This window comes from Perkinsus marinus, assembly GCF_000006405.1.
Source record: "Perkinsus marinus ATCC 50983 genomic scaffold scf_1104296951638, whole genome shotgun sequence".
In the NCBI taxonomy this organism is placed as follows: Eukaryota; Perkinsozoa; order Perkinsida; family Perkinsidae; genus Perkinsus; species Perkinsus marinus.
Window position 1 is genome coordinate 1 of NW_003209195.1, and position 895 is coordinate 895.

At 41.7% G+C, this 895-nt stretch overlaps 1 protein-coding gene across 1 annotated transcript; it reads right to left on the reverse strand.

The window, feature by feature from the left end:
* Positions 1-217: 217 nt before the first annotated feature.
* Pmar_PMAR015789 (hypothetical protein) lies at positions 218-402 on the reverse strand (the record flags this gene model as incomplete). The annotated part of the gene is made up of 1 exon (XM_002777480.1): positions 218-402. A coding segment is annotated over one exon (185 nt), but the record flags the coding sequence as incomplete, so codon positions are not given.
* Between the last annotated feature and the right edge of the window lie 493 nt (positions 403-895).

Genomic DNA, 895 nt, shown 5'->3' on the forward strand with positions numbered 1-895 from the left:
AATAATTACGGAAAACAAGGAAAAAAATCACCTTTTTTTATCAAATCTTCGAGATTTTTTTCTTCCTCCTCCTCCTCCTCGTCACCGGCCTTGTGAATTTGACTTTCATTCGTGTTAGCTCCTTCTGGGACTGTCATCGTGAAAAGCAAACACTCGGGCCGGTCAAAGCATTGACAACACCAGATTAACCATAGACAATACATCACAAATTTTCATTCTAATCCATGCCATTGAGAGCATCACCATCATCAACTGTCGTGTTAGAGTCCGTAACAGCTCCTTCTCGTGTGAAAATATTATCGTCCCATAGAGACGTAGATTGTGCAATAGCCGTAGTCGTTGCTGCTGATGCCTCACTGTTAGCCCCGTCATTATCACTTCTCTCTGTTGATTGGTTATTCCCTGCAGTACTGCAAGAGGTACTCATTGTAGAATCAGCATCATCATCATCATCATCATCATTGTTGTTGTTATCATCACGATTGACGTTATCAGGAGTAGGCGGGTTTGGTACTGGCAGAGCAGGACCTTCTTCTGGTCTGCCTACTATTTCCCTGTTATGCTGGGCCCACCTGATTGAAGTACTACTACTACTACTACCACTCTACTACTACTACTACTACTACTACTACTACTACCACTACTACTACTACTACTACTACTACTACCACTACTACTACTACTACTACTACTACTACTACTACTACTACTACTACCACTACTACTACTACTACTACTACTACTACTACTACTACTACGTTAAATGGGACGATGTAGCTATACGATGCTACAAAGATAACCAAATCAGAACAGATCAGATCTATTCAAGCCCAGTTGAACTACAACCGAGTCTCGAGTCGAGTCGAGTCTAACTGAGAGTCTAACTGAGAGTCTA